The sequence below is a fragment of the Mobula hypostoma genome, chromosome 16 (genome assembly GCF_963921235.1).
Source record: "Mobula hypostoma chromosome 16, sMobHyp1.1, whole genome shotgun sequence".
NCBI lineage: Eukaryota > Metazoa > Chordata > Chondrichthyes > Myliobatiformes > Myliobatidae > Mobula > Mobula hypostoma.
The window spans coordinates 5623758-5639050 of record NC_086112.1 but is presented as its reverse complement, the minus strand read 5'-3'; the positions used below and the strand labels follow the sequence as shown (position 1 = coordinate 5639050).

At 45.9% G+C, this 15293-nt stretch overlaps 1 protein-coding gene across 1 annotated transcript in view; it reads right to left on the bottom strand.

Moving 5' to 3' along the window:
- Positions 1-15293, bottom strand: part of LOC134357511 (arrestin domain-containing protein 3-like) — a 70018-nt gene that overhangs the window by 24826 nt on the left and 29899 nt on the right. The window contains exons 2-3 of the mRNA XM_063069132.1: positions 4868-4940; positions 4632-4785 (exon numbers count right to left, since the gene is read on the bottom strand). Coding sequence (XP_062925202.1) covers positions 4632-4785; positions 4868-4940 — 227 coding nt within the window. The remainder of the gene's footprint in view (positions 1-4631; positions 4786-4867; positions 4941-15293) is intronic.

Below are 15293 nucleotides of genomic sequence, written 5' to 3'. Positions count from 1 at the left end.
GTCTGACCAATCCTTAAAGTCTCATTATTACATCCTTACTTTTATATTCTAGTCCTCTCTAAATGAATGCTAACATTGCATTCACATTCCTTACCAAAGACCGAGCCCGCAAGTTAGCCTTTAGGGAATCCTGCTCAAGGATTCCCAAGTCCTTTTACACCCGATTTCTGAATTTGTTCCCCATCTATAAAATAGTCAATACCTTTATTCCTTCCACAAAGTGCACAAACATACACTTCCCCACACAGTACTCTGTCTGCCTATTCTCTGAATCTGACCAAGCCCTTCCTCAACACTACCTTTCAATGACAAGGGGAAGATTTCATGGCAAAGAAACATTTCAGTCTCTTAAATGTTGAAACCTTTCAGGAGGCTTTTCCTGTGCAACACACACAAAATGCCTGGGGAACTCAGCAGGTCAGGTAGCATCTATGGGGCAGGAATGAACAACTGTGTTTCAGGCCAAGAGGAAATAGGCTTTAATGATAATTTAGAAATACACTCAATATGATAGTAAGTATAGGAATAGAGTGAGATGGAGGATAAATGCATGGCTGAGGGATTGGAGCAGCGGGCAGGGATTCAGATTTCTGGATCATTGGTACCTCTTTTGGGGCAGGCACGACCTGTACAAAAAGGATGGGTTGCACTTGAACCCGAGGGGGAGCAATATCCTGACAGGGAGGTTTCCCAAGGCTATTGGGGAGAGTTTAAACTAGAATTGCTGGTGCGTGGGAACTGAACTGAAGAGACAGAGGAAGGGGCGGTTGGCTCACAAATAGAGAAATCTTGGAGACAGTGCACAAGGGAGGACAGGCAGATGACAGAGAAGGGATACGCTCAGACCGAAGGTTTGAGATGTGTCTATTTTAATGCAAGCATCGTGAACAAAGCAGATGAGCTTAGAGTGTTGATCGGTACTTGAGGCTATGATGTTGTGGCCATTACAGAGACTTGGATAGCTCAAGGGCAGGAATGGTTACTTAGAGTGCCAGGATTTAGATGTTTCAGAAAGGACAGGGAGGGAGACAAAAGAGATGAGGCTGTGGAACTGCTGATCAGAGGTGGTGTCACGGCTGGAGAAAAGGAGGAAGTCATGGAGGGATTGTCTACTAAGTCTCTGCGGGTGGAAGTTAGGAACAGGAAGGGGTCAATAACTCTACTGTTTTTTTTTATATATAGACCATCAAATAATAACAGGGACATCGACGAGCAGATAAGCAGACAGATTCTGGAAAGATGCAATAATAACAGGGCTGTTGTGGTGGAAGATTTAAATTTCCTCCAATATTGACTGGCATTCTTCTAGAGTGAGGGGTTTAGATGGGGTGGAGTTTGTTAGGTGTGTTCAGGAAGGTTTCTTGACACAATAAATTGATAAGTCTACAAGGGGGGAGGCTGTACTTGATCTGGTATTGGGAAATGAACCTGGTCAGGTGTCAGGTCTCTCAGTGGGATAGAATTTTGGAGATAGTGATCACAATTCTATCTCCTTTATCATAGCATTGGAGAGGGATAGGAACAGACAAGTTAGGAAAGCATTTAATTGGAGCAAGGGGAAATATAAAGCTATCAGGCAGGACCTTGGAAGCATAAACTGGGAACAGATGTTCTCAGGGAAATGTACAGCAGAAATGTGGCAAATGTTCAGGGGATATTTGCGTGGAGTTCTGCATAGGTATGTTCCAATGAGAAAGGGGAAAGATGGTAGGGTACAGGATCCGTGGTGTATAAAGGCTGTTGAAAATCTAGTCAAGAAGAAAAGCCAAGGCTAGCAGGAAGGAGCTTAAGGAGGAAATTAGGAGAGCCAGGAGGGGCCATGGGAAGGCTTTGGCGAGCAGGATTAAAGAAAACCCCAAGGCATTCTCTACGTATGTGAAGAGCATGAGGATAAGCCATGAGAGAATAGGACCAATCAAGTGTGACAGTGGAAAACTGTATGAAACCAGAGGAGACAGCAGAGGTACTTAATGAATACTTTGCTTCAGTATTCACTATGGAAAAGGATCTTGGCAATTCTAGGGATGACTTACAGTGGATTGAAAAGCTTGAGCATATAGACATTAAGAAAGAGGATGCACTGGAACTTTTGGTAAGCATCAAGTTGGATAAGTCTCTGGGACCGGACGAGATGTACCCCAGGCTACTGTGGGAGGTGAGGGAGGAGATTGCTGACCCTCTGGCAGTGATCATTGCATAATCAATGGAACAGGAAAGGTTCCGGAGGACTGTTGGGTTGCAGATGTTGTTCCCTTATTCAAGAAGGAGGGGAGTAGAGATAGCCCAGGAAATTATTGACCAGTAAGTCTTATTTCAGTGGCTAGTAAATTAATGGAAAAGATCTTGAGAGGCAGGACTTATGAACATTTGGAGAGGCATAATACGATTAGGAATAGCCAGAATGCCTTTGTCAAAGGCAGGTCGTGCCTTACGAGCCTGATTGCATTTTTTGAGGATGTGACTAAACATGTTGATGAAGGTAGAGCAGTAAATGTAGTGTACATGGATTTCAAGCAAGGCATTTGATAAGGTACTCTATGCAAAGCTTATTGAGAAAGTAAGGAGGCATGGGATCCATGGGGACCTTGCTTTGTGTATCCAGAACTGGGTTGCCCACAGAAGGAAAAGGATGGTTGTAGACGGGTCATATTCTGCATGGAGGTCGGTGACCAGTGGTGTGCCTCAGGGATCTGTTCTGGGACCCCTACTCTTTGTGATTTTTACAAATGACCTGGATGAGGAGGTGGAGGGATGGGTTAGTAAATTTCATGATGACACAAAGGTTGTGGGTGTTGTGGATAGTGTGGAGGGCTGTCAGAGGTTAAAGCAGGACACTGATAGGGTGCAAAACTGGGCTGAAAAGTGGCAGATGTTCAACCCAGATAAGTGGGAGGTGGTTCATTTTGATAGGTCAAATATGATGGCAGAATATGGTATTAATGGTAAGAATCTTGACAGTGTGGAGGATCAGAGGGGTCTTGGGGTCCGAGTCCATTGGACACTCAAAGCTGCTGCGCAGGTTGACTCTGTGGTTAAGGCGGCATATGGTGCATTGGCCTTTATCAACTGTGGGATTGAGTTTAGGAGTCGAGAGGTAATGTTACAGCTATGTAGGACCGTGGTCAGACCCCACTTGGAGCACTGTGCTCAGTTCTGGTCACCTGACTACAAGAGGAATGTGGAATCTATAGAAAAGGTGCAGAGGAGATTTACAAGGATGTTGCCTGGATTAGGGAGCATACCTTATGAGAATAGGTTGAGTGAACTTGGTCTTTTCTCCTTGGAGCAGTGGAGAATGAGAGGTGACCTGATAGAGTTCTATCAGATGATGAGAGGCACTGATTGTGTGGATAGTCAGAGGCTTTTTCCCATGGCTGAAATGGCTAACATGAGAGGGCACAGTTTTAAGGTGCTTGGAAGTAGGTACAGAGGAGATGTCAGGGGCAAGTTTGTTTTTTTTAAAAAAAACGCAGAGGGTGATGAGTGCGTGGAATGGGCTGCCAGTGACGGCGGTGGAGGTGGATACGATAGGGTCTTTTAAGAGACTCCTGGATAGGTATGTGGAGCTTAGAAATATAGAGGGGTATGGGTAACCCTAGGTAATTTCTAAAGTACATGTTCGGCACAGCATTGTGGGCCTAAGGGCCTGTATTATGCTGTGAGTTTTCTACATTTCTATGTTCTATGTTCCTATGAAGTAGTTTTAGTCATATTTGTTTACTTACCTGCTTTTGAGTACAAATCTAAGACTTAGATAAATACTAATAATCTTTATTTGTCACAAGTACATTGGAATGTACAGTGAAAAGTGCCGTTTGCATCAATGACTAACGTAGTCTGAGGATTGTGCTGTGGATAGCCCGCAAGGTGTCGCCATGCTTCCGGCGCCAATTTAGCATGCCTGAAACTTACCACTACGAGTTGCGAGGTGGAGGTACACCTCTACCACAGGAGGTGTAAGGCGCTGTTTCTGTCTGTTAGCCTGCAAGTACCCATCAGCAAGGTATAGCACCTACTTACTCCTCACACACCCCTGCCTCCCGGATCAGGGTCACATGAAGCCATGGGAGCAGCAGGTGGATGGGTACATCAGCTGATGGTGCATGTCACCAGTCCTGGTTATGACGCCAGGCAGACTGTCTCTGAAGAGTACTGATACTGATTGTGGTCACCTGTATTGTAAAGACACTGCCCAGAAGGTGGCAATGGCAAATCACTTCTGCTGGAAAATTTGCCAAGAACAAACATGGTCACAGACCATGATCACACATGTCATATAACCTGGCATGTAATGGTGATGACACCTTACTAACCCCAACCTGCAGGTATATGGAATTTGAGAGGAGCCTGGAGCACCCAGAGCAAATTCACGTGGTTACAGGGAGAACGTACAAACTGCTTCCAGACAGCAGCGGGAATTGAACCGGATTGTTGGTACTGTAAAGCATTGTGCTGACCACTACACCACCATGCTGTGATCGAATTGCACTTAAGTAATTCAATGCATGAGGGCTTTGACCTTTCTGCCCCCACCCTTTCCCAGTAAAAGCTGTCAGTATTTTGTGAATGAACAGAACCAAATATTGTAAACTGGTTTATTAGACATTCACCCAAAACTCTGTGGAACCTACCAGTAGTGGTCCGGGAGCCCTAACATCGATCTGGTTAAGTACCGTGAATGGTTCTTTTACTTTTGTTCTCAGTTTCCAAGGTCTGTGCAGTTTGGCTGTCATCCAATAGTTCACATAGCCATGCCTACCCTTGAAGGAAGAAGGTACTGGTGGCCTGTTGGAGAACATAAACCAATATGAAGCATCATCTTTATTAATAACGAATCACGTTAATGATTTTCTCTGTCATAACTCACGCCTGTGGAAGCACAAGACTGAATGGATATTCATGCCTGCCGGATGTCAACATAGTAACTTCAGCAGAAGACTCTGTAGAAACAAATTCAGTTAGCATCTGTAGTATTTTGCTTTTGAGTTATCTTCAGAAATATTTATAGATGCAATACTGTGCAATAGTCTAGAGAATACATTATATATAAACGCAGTACTGTGGTAATTTTACAAATTGCACTGTACTGCTGCCACAATAAAAAACAAATTTCATGACATATGTGAGTGATGATAAACCCAATTCTGATGTGGGTCTCTATTGTGGACTGAGAGTGGGAAGGGGGCAAGGAGAGGGGAATCATGGTTGAGTAGAGGGGAGGAAGTGGGAAGCACCAGCAAGACATTCTGTAATGATCAATAAACCAATTATTTGGAATCAAATGACCTTGCCTGGTCTCTTGGTGTTGGGTGTTTCTGCACCCGTAACAACACCACCCGCCCCCCGCCCATCCATCCTGTCCCTGGCACTCCTTCTGTCCCACATCCCTCCCATGGCACATCAGCCTCACCATTCCCAATATCCTTTGCTCCTGCCAGATTTATAAACTTGCTCTCCATTCCATGTTGACGCATATAGTACTCTGCACAAGTCTTAGGCACTCAAGCTATACAAGTGCCAAAGACTTTAGCACAGTACTGCACAGCACGGAATAGGCCCTTCAAGCAGCACTACCCAGCAACCCACTATTTAACCTGAGCCTAATCACAGGACAATTTACAATGACCAATTAAGCTCCGAACCCACACATCTTTGGACGGAGAGGAAACTGGAGCAGCCAAAGAAAACGTACACACTCCTCACAGGTGATGTTGGAATTGAACACAGAACTCTGATGCCCTGAGCTGTGAATGTGTCGTGCTAACCACGGCGCCCAGCAAAAGTAAAGGCAAAAAATAATAGTGGAAATAGTCATAGAACATTCAGGCACAGAAGCAAGCCCTTCAGCCTATGCTGACCCATTAATCCCATTGACCTGCACCTAGACCATGGCCCTCTATACCCCTCCCATTCATGTACCTATCCAAATTTCACTTAAATGTTGATATCGAGCCCTCATCTGCCACTTGCGCTGGCAGCTCATTCTACACTCTCACCACCCTGAGTGAAGAAGTTCCCCCTCATATTTCCCTTAAAGAGTTCATCTTTGACCCTTAACCATGACGTCTAGATCTAGTTCCACTCAATCTCAGTGGAAAAAGCCTGTTTACATTTACCCCATCTATACCACTCAATTTTGTATACCTCTATCCATCTTTACACTCCAGGAAATAAAGACCAAAACTATTCAACTTATAACTCAGGCCCTCAAGTCCTGGTAACATTCTTGAAAATTCCCTCTGCCTCTTCCAATCAATTTGAAATCTTTCCAGTGGGCATGCGAGCAAACCTGCACAATACTCCAAATTAGCCTCAGAGTACTGAGAGACACAATGGATACATTGGTCACGATCTTTCAAGAATCACTCGATTTTGGCATGGTCCTGGAGGACAGACTAATATCTAAATGGGGAGAAGGTTCAAACATTAGAGGTGCATAGGGACTTAGGAGTCCTCATGCAATACTCCCAGAAGGTTAACTTACAGGTTGAGTCAGGGCTGAAGAAGGCAAATGCAAGGTTAGCATTCATTTCAAGGGGAATGGAATATAAAAGAAAGGAGATAATGCTGAGGCTCCATAAGACACTAGTCAGGCTGCACTTGGAGTATTGTCAATAGTTTTGGGCCCTCATCTCAGAAAGGATGTGTTGTTATTGGAGAGTGTCCAGAGGAGATTCACGAAGACAATTCCAGGAATTAAAGGGTGAAAATTTGAGGAGTGTTTACCAACTTTGGGCCTGTACTCACTGGAATTTTGAAGAATGTGTGGGCATCTCTGAAACCTACAGAATGTTGAAAGGACTAGATAGGGTGGATGTGGAGAGGATGTTTCCTAAGGTGGAGATATCCAGAACTAGAGGGCATAGCCTCAAACTTATGGGGTGTCAATAGACAATAGGTGCAGGAGTAGGCCATTCGAGTCAGCACCACCATTCACTGTGATCATGGCTGATCATCTACAATCAGTACCCTGTTCCTGCCTTCTCCCCATATCCCTTGACTCCACTATCTTTAAGAGCTCTATCTAACTCTTTCTTGAAAGAATCCAGAGAACTGGCCTCCACTGCCTTCTTAGGCAGAGCATTCCACAGGTCCATAACCCTCTATGTGAAAAAGTTTTTCCTCAACTTCATTCTAAATGGTCTACCCCTTATTCTTAAACTGTGGCCTCTGGTTCTGGACTCCCCCAACATCGGGAACATGTTTCCTGCCTCTAGTGTGTCCAATCCCTTAATAATCTTATATGTTTCAATCAGATCCCTCTCATCCTTCTAAATTCTAGTGTATACAAGCCCAGTCGCTCTAATCTCTCAATATATGATAGTCCTGCCATCCCTGGAATTAACCCAGTGAACCTATGCTGCACTCTCTCCCTAGCAAGAGTGTCCTTCCTCAAATTTGGAGACAAAAACTGCAGACAATACCCCAGGTGGGGTCTCACCAGGGCCTTGTACAACTGCAGAAGGACTTCTTTGCTCCTATACTCAACTCCCCTTGTTATGAAGGCCAACATGTCATTTTACTTTCAGTGACTGATGAACAAGGACACCCAGATCTCGTTGTACTTCCCCTTTTCCTAACTTGACACCATTCAGACAGTAATCTGCCTTCCTGTTCTTGCCACCAAAGTGGATAACCTCACATTTATCCACATTAAACTGCATCTGCCATGCATCTGCCCACTCACCCAACCTGTCCAAGTCACCGTGTACTCTCATAACATCCTCCTCACATTTCACATTGTCACCCAGCTTTGTGTCATCTGCAAATTTTCTAATGTTACTTTTAATCCCTTCATATAAATCATTAATGTATATTGTAAACAGCTGCGGTCCCAGCACTGAACCCTGCGGTACCCCACTGGTCACCGCCTGCCATTCCGAAAGGGACCCGTTAATCGCTACTCTTTGTTTCCTGTCAGCCAGCCAATTTTCAATCCATGTCAGTACTCTTGCCCCAATACCATATGCCCAAATTTTGCCCACTAATCTCCTATGTGGGACTTTATCAAAGGCTTTCTGAAAGTCCAGGTACACTATATCCACTGGCTCTCCCTTGACCATTTTCATAGTTACATCCTCAAAAAATTCCAGAAGATTAGTCAAGCACGATTTCCCCTTCGTAAATCCATGCTGACTTGGACCTATCCTGTTACTACCAACCAAACGTGTCGTACTTTCATCTTTTATAATTGACTCCAACATCTTTCCCACCACTGACGTCAGGCTAACCGGTCTATAATTCCCTGTTTTCTCTCTCTCTCCTTTCTTGAAAAGTGGGATAACATTAGCTACCCTCCAATCCGCTGGAACCGATCCTGAATCTATAGAACATTGGAAAATGATTATCAATGTGTCCACGATTTCTAGAACCACCTCCTTAAGTACCCTGGGATGCAGACCATCAGGCCTGTGGATTTATCATCCTTCAGTCCCATCCCCAACATCATTTTCTGCCTAATGTGAATTTCCTTCAGTTCCTCTGTTACCCTAGGCCCTCTGGCCACTATCACATCTGCGAGTTTGTTTGTGTCTTCCCTAGTGAAGGCAGATTCAAAGTTCAGCTCATCTGCCATTTCCGTGTTCCCCATAATAATTTCTCCCGTTTCTGTCTTCAAGGGCCCAACTTTGGTCTTAACTAATTTTTTCCTCTTCATATACCTAAAGAAGCTTTTACTATCCTCCGTTATATTCTTGCCTAGCTTACTTTTGTACCTCATCTTCCCCCCCACCCCATATTGCCTTTTTAGTTATCTTCTGTTGCTCCTTAAAAGTCTCCCAATCCTCTGGTTTCCCCCTCATCCTTGCTAAGTTATACTTCCTCTCTTATTTTTTTTATACTGCCCTTGAATTCCCTTGCCATCCATGGCCTCCCCTTACTCCCCTTAGGATCTTTCTTCCTCTTTGGTATGAGCTGATCCTGCACCTTCTGTATTATTCCCAGAAATACCTGCCCATTGTTGTTCCACTGTCATCCCTGCTAGGGTATCTTTCCAGTCAACTTTGGCCAGCTCCTCCCTCATGGGTCCATAGTCCCCTTTGTTCAACTATAATACTGACGTTTCCAATTTTCCCTTCTCCCTCTCAAATTGTAAATTAAAACTTACCATACTATGGTCACTACCTCCTAATGGCTCCTTCACCTTGAGTTCCCTTATCAAATCTGGCTTAATACACAACACTAAATCCAGAATTGCCTTCTCTCTGGTAGGCTCTGATACAAGCTGCTCTAAGAATCCATCTCTGAGGCTCTCCACAAACTCCCTTTCTTGGGGTCCAGTACCAACCTGATTTTCCCAGTCTACCCACATGTTGAAATCCCCCATAACAACCATAGTATTACCTTTGCGACATGCCAATTTTAACTAGCTTGCACCCTATATCCAGGCTACTGTTTGGGGGCCTGTAGTTAACTCCCATTAGGGTCTTTTTGCACTTAGTTTCTCAGTTCTATCCATATTGACTCTACATCTCCTGATTCTATGTCCCCCCTCACAAGTGACTGAATTTCATTCCTCACCAACAGTGCCACCCCACCCCCTCTGCCAACCTGTCTGTCCTTTCAATAGGATGTATATCCCTGAATATTCATTTCCCAGCCCTGGTCCTCTTGCAGCCATGTGTTCTTTTAGGACAGAAGTAAAGAGAAGCCAGAGATTAGTGAATCTGTGGAATGTTCTAGCACAGACTGTGGTGGAGGCCAAGTCTGTGGACGTATTTAAGGTGGAAGTTGATTGTTTCCTGATCAGTCAGGGCATCAAAAGATATGGGAAGGCGGTAGGTGCATGGGGCTGAGTGGAATCAGGGATCAGCCATGATGGAATGGCACAGCAGACTTGATGAGCTGAATGGCCCAATTCTACTCCTGTCTTATAGGCTTCAACAACGTCTTATAGAACTTGAATGTAACATCCTATCTCACGTACTCAGTATTTTGATTTATGAATGTCCTTTATGACCCTATCTAACCATAACGCCTTTTTTTTTGGAATTATGGATCGGTATTCCCAAATTTTCTGTTCTACTGCTCTCGGTGCCTGTCAAGACAAGCTAGGTATTCTAGAAAGTATTAGGACCCAGAGGCAAAAGAAAATAAGGTTTGAAAGTGATAGCAAGAATCCACTGACAGACTGGATGGAACCTGCTGCCTGAGTGCTGCTTCTGCCCGGAACATCGGGAGGACCCGGCAGCATCACAGCAGCAGTCCAGGAGCAGCATTGGACTGATAAAGACAGCGAAGGAGGTGCATGGTTGGTGGAAATGATGGATCCCACCAGGGGATCCAACTCCACATCCCCAAGTTGGTTTCCAAGAAGGCCCACTTCATACGGGCAAGGAGAAAGGAGGATGCTGAAAGACTAACACTGACGGCGTTGGCTTTTCCTCCAATTTTCCCACGCCAGCCATCAGATTAAAATCGATGACCCTTCCCAAGTTTAATGGCAGCAAACGTGATTTTTACAGGTGGAGAAAGGACTGGGAAGCACTCCAGAGGCAGGGAGAGCCAACTGGTTCAAGAAAGGTGAAAAAGGTTCAACTACTGGACAGTCTTGACAACAAAATCAGAAGAGACCTTCGCCTCACTACTTATAACACTGCAGATGACATTTTCCGTGTTCTAGAAAACCGCTATGGAAATCAAACTTGCATTGCTATTGAAATAGTAGAAGAGTTACAGAAAATGCCAGCTGTCAGAAATCATCAGCCACGGAAAATAGTGGAACTAATTCAAGCAGTGGAAAAGGCACTTCAAGACTTGAGTGACCTTGGAGATACAGGTGCTATCAAAACTCTGCTGGTGACAAGATCAATTGAAAGTAAACTTCCAGAAACTCTCAAAAAGGAATGGCTGGTCTATGTCACTGACAGGAAAAATGCTGTGACACCAAATAATCGGTTTGACAGTCTCTTGGAATTCCTCAAAGGGCAAGAGAGCATATATGAGCAGCTTGAGCAACTGAGGAATGAAGAGCCAAGTAGAAGAGAAACCAGGGCTGAGCCAAGACATGCCAGAACCAAGTCTACCAAGTCAGGTGACAACCATGCAGGGTGTGTAGTCTGTGGTGATGGAAAGCACAAAAGGAAGCTCTACTTTTGCAAACAGTTTGGAGCGCTAAAGCTACCAGAGAAAAAGGCTGCAGTAAGAAAGTTGGGGGCATGCAAGAAGCGTCTCGAGGTTCATGATGACAGTTCATACTGCAAACCAGCTTATCTGTGTAAAAACCAGGACTGCAAGGATGAGCATACTCCTGAGCATCATTACTATCTGTGTCCTAATGCTGAAATAAAGAAAAGCAACGCAAGTCAGAAAAAGAGCAGATTTGGTCCAGAGGAAGATAAAGGCAGGAAGAAATATACAGAGGATCAAGAGGGGTTCTTCAGCAAACTTTCACCAGAATTGGCCAAACAATGTCGTGATGTATTTTCAAACACTGCATCCAGAGCCTTCAGCACTGTGAAAGGTAAACTGGGCCTTCTGGTGGAAAGTGGATTGCAAGAGCTGCCAGTGATTATGATGCTTCGAGGTCGCAGCTAATGCTGGGCAAAAAATTGGGACGTTAATTGACTTGGCTTCAGACACCAATTATATAACCCACAAGGCCGCAAGCAGACTGAACCGTAGAAGTGAGGAAATCGCTCTTGTCGTCCATGGAGTTGGGGGGGGGGGGAGTTGGGAATGAAAGTTCAGGTGGAAACAAAGCAGTACCTTCTAGAAATCAGAGTAAACACTCTAAGGGCACTCTCAAATCACACCAATTGGTTTGTTATGGACTAGGCAGCATTGCAAGTGTCCACAAGTAAGTGACACCGAAGCAACTGCAGAAATTCTTCCCAGACATACTGCTTGATGAACTTGTGAGACCCAGAGAAATAAGTCTACTCATAAGCCAGAGAGAAGGTCAACTAGCGCCTCAGAGAACCAGAGCTGTTGGAGACCTCGTGCTGTGGGACGGACCACTGGGGAAGACGGTCGGAGGAGCACATCCTGATCTCTTTGAGGAGCTGTCTCTATCAGCCCTCAAGTCCAAGACACATTTTGCAAGGTCAATGAGAGCGGCTGCTGTAAAGTACGAAGAGCTCGCCAGCAGAGTCCCAGAGCAACTTCCATCAAACAAACAGGATGGCATCAAGCTCCAGGAGTCAGGTACTTCAAGCACCAACCGGGACTTCCTAGAGTGGTGGAAGTGGGATAGTATTGGTGCAGCACGTGAGCCAAAATGCGGGGGTTGTCGCTGCGGAAACTGCCAGCCGGGCAGCAAAGGAATGACTCTTGCTGAGGAGAAGGAACTTGAAGTTGTAAAAAGAGTCCTCACCTATGTCACAGGTGACCGCCACAGCAAGGGACCACATTGGCTCCTTGGTTAGAAGATCCAGCTTCCCTGCCAAACAATAAAAGAACAGTCGAGGCTACATTTCTCAGGAAGGAAAAGCAACTAGCCAAAGAATCCGAGTGGAAAGCTGCCTACACTGCTCAAGTGCATGACATGGTCGACCGTCGATCGAAGGGTTACAATGAAATTGTCCAAAGACACAGTCATCAACTGGAACGGGCCAGTCTGGTACGTGAGTCACCTTATTGCTCTGAATCTGCACTCTGTCACAACTCCGGTGAGACTCGTGTGGAACAGCAGCCAAAAGTTCAAAGGCGTGAGCTTGAACGACCTGCTAATGAAAGGTCCAGATGTCCTCAACCAGGTTTGCACTGTCCTACTCAGATTCAGGGGTGCAGTATATGCTGCCCTGGGTGATATAAAAAAGATGTACAATTCGGTTTGGTTGGAAGACCGAGAAGTGCACCTGCACAGATTCCTCTGGCGAGACTCCGAGGACGAGGAGCTGGGGGAATATGCAATCATAAGAGTGAACATCGGAGATAAACCAGCAGGGTGCATTGCACAGCTAGCAATGCGCGAAACTGTTAACCTCCCTCTTTTCACCCACCTCAAAGAGGAGTGGCAGGTGCTCCAACACGACAGCTACATTGATCACATTCTCATATCCCACAACAACCTTGACCAGCTGAAATCCATCACAGCAAATGTGGGGCAGATCCTGAAGGCCGGAGGTTTCGAGCTCAAGCCTTGGGTCTTTTCTGGGCAAAATGGGAGGAAAGAGTACAATGACAAGCTGGAGAAGTCCAAGGCAGAAACCATGGTCTTGCCAAACCAAATGCGCGATGATGACAACAAGGCAATTGGCCTGGGCTACATAGTAGTAGAGGATAAGCTCCTTGTGATGATTGCAATCAATTTCTTGAAGAGAAAGAAAAAAATGAGACTTGGACAAGACCTTCTACAAGAGCAAATCAGAGACCAGACGCCAAACCCCCTGACATGAAGAGAACTGCTCAGCCTAGTATCAGGGCTGTATGACCCAGTTGGCCTGGTAACTCCTGCTAAGCAGAAGGGAGCTATTTTGGTACAAAGGGTGTTCAAAGAGGCAAAGGGCGAAAGGTGTTCAGTCAAAGACACATGGGACATAGCACTCTCAGATGGCCTCAGGGAGGATGCAATTAAGCTCTTCGAGGAGTATGTTAAACTTGGCAAGGTGAAGTTCATCAGGGCACTGACTCTCCCATGCTTCACTGAGCAACCCTGGGCAATCACGTTCTCTGATGGAAGTGAGCATACTTATGGAGCAGTGATGTATCTAAGGTGGAACTCAGACCAGGACTCAATTGTCAGGCTGGTGGAATCTAAAGCCAAATTAACTCCCTTGGATCACAAAGATGATGCTGTCAAAGCAGAGGTGTGTGGAGCAGTGTTTGCCTCACGCCTGAGAAAGTACTTTGAGCTGCATAGCCGAATCCAAGTTGGGAGGTGGTACCATTTTGTTGATAGCCAAACAGTTCTTGGTGCAGTACAGCGAGAAAGCTATGGCTATCAAACATTCTTTGCAAATAGGATCAGAGAGATTCAAAACAGCACAGGGATCCAGGACTGGCGGTGGATTCCTGGTCCGCAAAATATTGCTGATGTAATCACCAGAGGAGCCAGCCCTCAAGACCCGGATGAAGACTCAGAGTGATAAAATGGGCCAAAGTTTTAGAGTTTGCCAGTGAATGAGTGGCCGATGAAATCAGCCAAAGAACTAGCAGCCACTGCCAGGGAAAGCATCAACAAGTTGCAAAAAAAGGCATTTGTTACTGCTTTGACAAGGGCCAGGGCAAAGAAACAAGAACCAGCACAAAAGCAGAACCAGGTCAAAACAGAACAACGGAGACCGCCTGCAGCATCAGCCATCCAAAGCCTTGTGGACATCAAGCAGTTCAGTGTTCTAACTCGACTAGTCAAAACAGTTGCATGGATCTGGAGAGTAGCAAAAAAGATTATTGGACAAAATCAAGCCGTGGACAGTTCAAAGTGGGAGGCAGTTTCTTTGACAGGAGTCATCTCAGTAAGGGAGCGAGAAGATGCTCTAAGAGACATTTTTCTAGCAGCACAAGAGGTCGAAACCTTCCCAAGCACCACTATAGACAGGCTGGTAGTCTACAAAAACCAAAACTCTTGGCTGTAGGTTTGCAGTGGCTGAGTGCAAATCTTCAAAGAAGATCAAGTTGGTGTCCCCACGTTACCCTATGATGCCTGGGTGTCCACACTGTTAGCTCAGGAGGCCCACACTGAGAGCCATGATGGAGTGGCCGATACCTTGCTCAAGATGAGAAGAAAGGCATGGGTCATAAGGGGAAGGAAAATTACCCAGAAAGTTGTTGTGTCATAAGGTGGTGGCTGGGAACGGACCCAAGTGCAAGACACAGACACTGAAGTACTAGGGACAGGACTAGGATACAGGGTGATAGCAAGGCCATGGACACGAAAACTGGGAACCCGGAACAGGACTGGACAAGAGAGCTAGGAGCCCGGGCTTGGACTCCGAGCCAGAGACTGGACAAGGACCCAGTACCTGGGTCTTGCCTCTGAATCGGATCCCAGAACAAGGAAAGGACGAGGCTTGGCTGGCAGGCAGGACGAGGCTGGAGTCTTCGGGCTAGAGGCTAGGCAGGAGGCTGGAGTCTTCAGTCTTGAGGCTAGAGGCTAGGCAGAAGGCTGGAGTCTTCGGGCTTGAGGCTAGGCAGGAGGCTGGAGTCTTCGGGCTTGAGGCTAGGCAGGAGGCTGGACTCTCGAGACTTGGCAAGAGTCAGGAGGCTGGAGTCTTCAGGCTTGAGGCTAGAGACTTGAGGCGAGGATTGACAGGAGGCTGGAGACGAAGCGAGGCTTGGCAGGAGGCAGGAAACTTGAGGCAAGGCGAGGGTGGAGGCTGGAGGCAGGAGACTGGAAGCTCCTTCTGGGCAGG